Source organism: Trichinella spiralis (genome assembly GCF_000181795.1).
Source record: "Trichinella spiralis strain ISS 195 chromosome Unknown Scfld3890, whole genome shotgun sequence".
In the NCBI taxonomy this organism is placed as follows: Eukaryota; Metazoa; Nematoda; class Enoplea; order Trichinellida; family Trichinellidae; genus Trichinella; species Trichinella spiralis.
The window spans coordinates 1-1,195 of NW_003530829.1; the positions used below are offsets into that span (position 1 = coordinate 1).

At 35.7% G+C, this 1,195-nt stretch overlaps 1 protein-coding gene across 1 annotated transcript; it reads right to left on the reverse strand.

The window, feature by feature from the left end:
• Window positions 1-67: 67 nt before the first annotated feature.
• Tsp_14560 (Pre-mRNA-splicing ATP-dependent RNA helicase PRP28) lies at window positions 68-1,101 on the reverse strand. The gene is made up of 4 exons (XM_003367666.1): window positions 921-1,101; window positions 682-845; window positions 369-608; window positions 68-145 (listed from the first exon to the last, which is right to left on the reverse strand). Exons 1-4 carry the CDS (start codon window positions 1,099-1,101, stop codon window positions 68-70), a joined length of 663 nt encoding a protein of 220 aa, XP_003367714.1.
• Between the last annotated feature and the right edge of the window lie 94 nt (window positions 1,102-1,195).

The following is a 1,195-nucleotide window of genomic DNA, read 5'->3' on the forward strand; positions in this document are numbered from 1 at the left end:
TTTCCGAAAACCCATATAGACTATCTGTTCGACCCTTTCGGTAGGCTGCCAATAGCACCAATGTACACTACGGCCGGACGACGCAAATAATTTCTGGACCAATCGTTCCACGGCCGATGACATCGTAGCCCGTGAACATCACTGTCTAGAATAAGAAAACATTATTATTAATAAACTGTTAAAACAAACATTATCAATAAAGTAATAACACAAATTCTTTTTTTCAATAAAAATGTTTCACTATCTTCTGTTTCAAATTGCAGCATTTTTCCCGAAAATAATTTAAAATTATCCATATCCACCGGCAATACAAAATAACAATTGATAAATAAATAATAAATGAAAAAATCTCCTCTACTATTATTAACCTGTCTAAATTTTTTCTTCGAATAAAAATTGTTCAACAGTGCTTTTTCATCCTCTGCTTCTTCGGTATCAGGTTTCAAATTTGTTACAGGCATGTAAGATAAAATATTCTGAACGTAAGGTTCAAAACCCATATCCAACATCTTGTCCGCTTCGTCCAATATAACGTACGTACACTGATTCAATACTAAATAACGATTCTCTAGAACATCCACAAGACGTCCGGGTGTAGCTATGACAATCTAAAAATTAAAATCAAAATCAAATCGATACATATATATATATATATATATATAAGCAAATTTTCCTCTTCACCTCACAACCCATTCGAAGTTTGAAACCTTGCTCTTCTCGTGACAATCCGCCGATCACAGAAACAGTTCTCACTCCAAGTGGACCGCCAAACTTATTCGCCTCCTCTTCGATCTGCTGTGCCAATTCTCTAGTCGGCGCCATAATCACTGCATACGGTCCTTGATCTACATCTTCTTCCCTTTTGATCATAACAAAACACTTTTAATAATAATAATAGAAAGAACAAAAAATTTCAAAACCACCACCATCATCATCAGTGTACCTTTCAATTTTTGGCAGTGACATCAGCCATACAAGCAACGGTATCAAAAATGCAGCAGTCTTGCCGCTACCTGTTTTCGCCAACACCAATAACATCACGATTTTGAACACCAATTGGAATATCTTGGCGGTTGAATGGGAGTCGGTTTCCTGTACCATAAGTAAAGGATCAGATCGGTATCATATCAAATCGAATCACATTAAAATGAAACTAGTCCTCAATTACGTGCAGATCAAATTTGAAATAACTGAA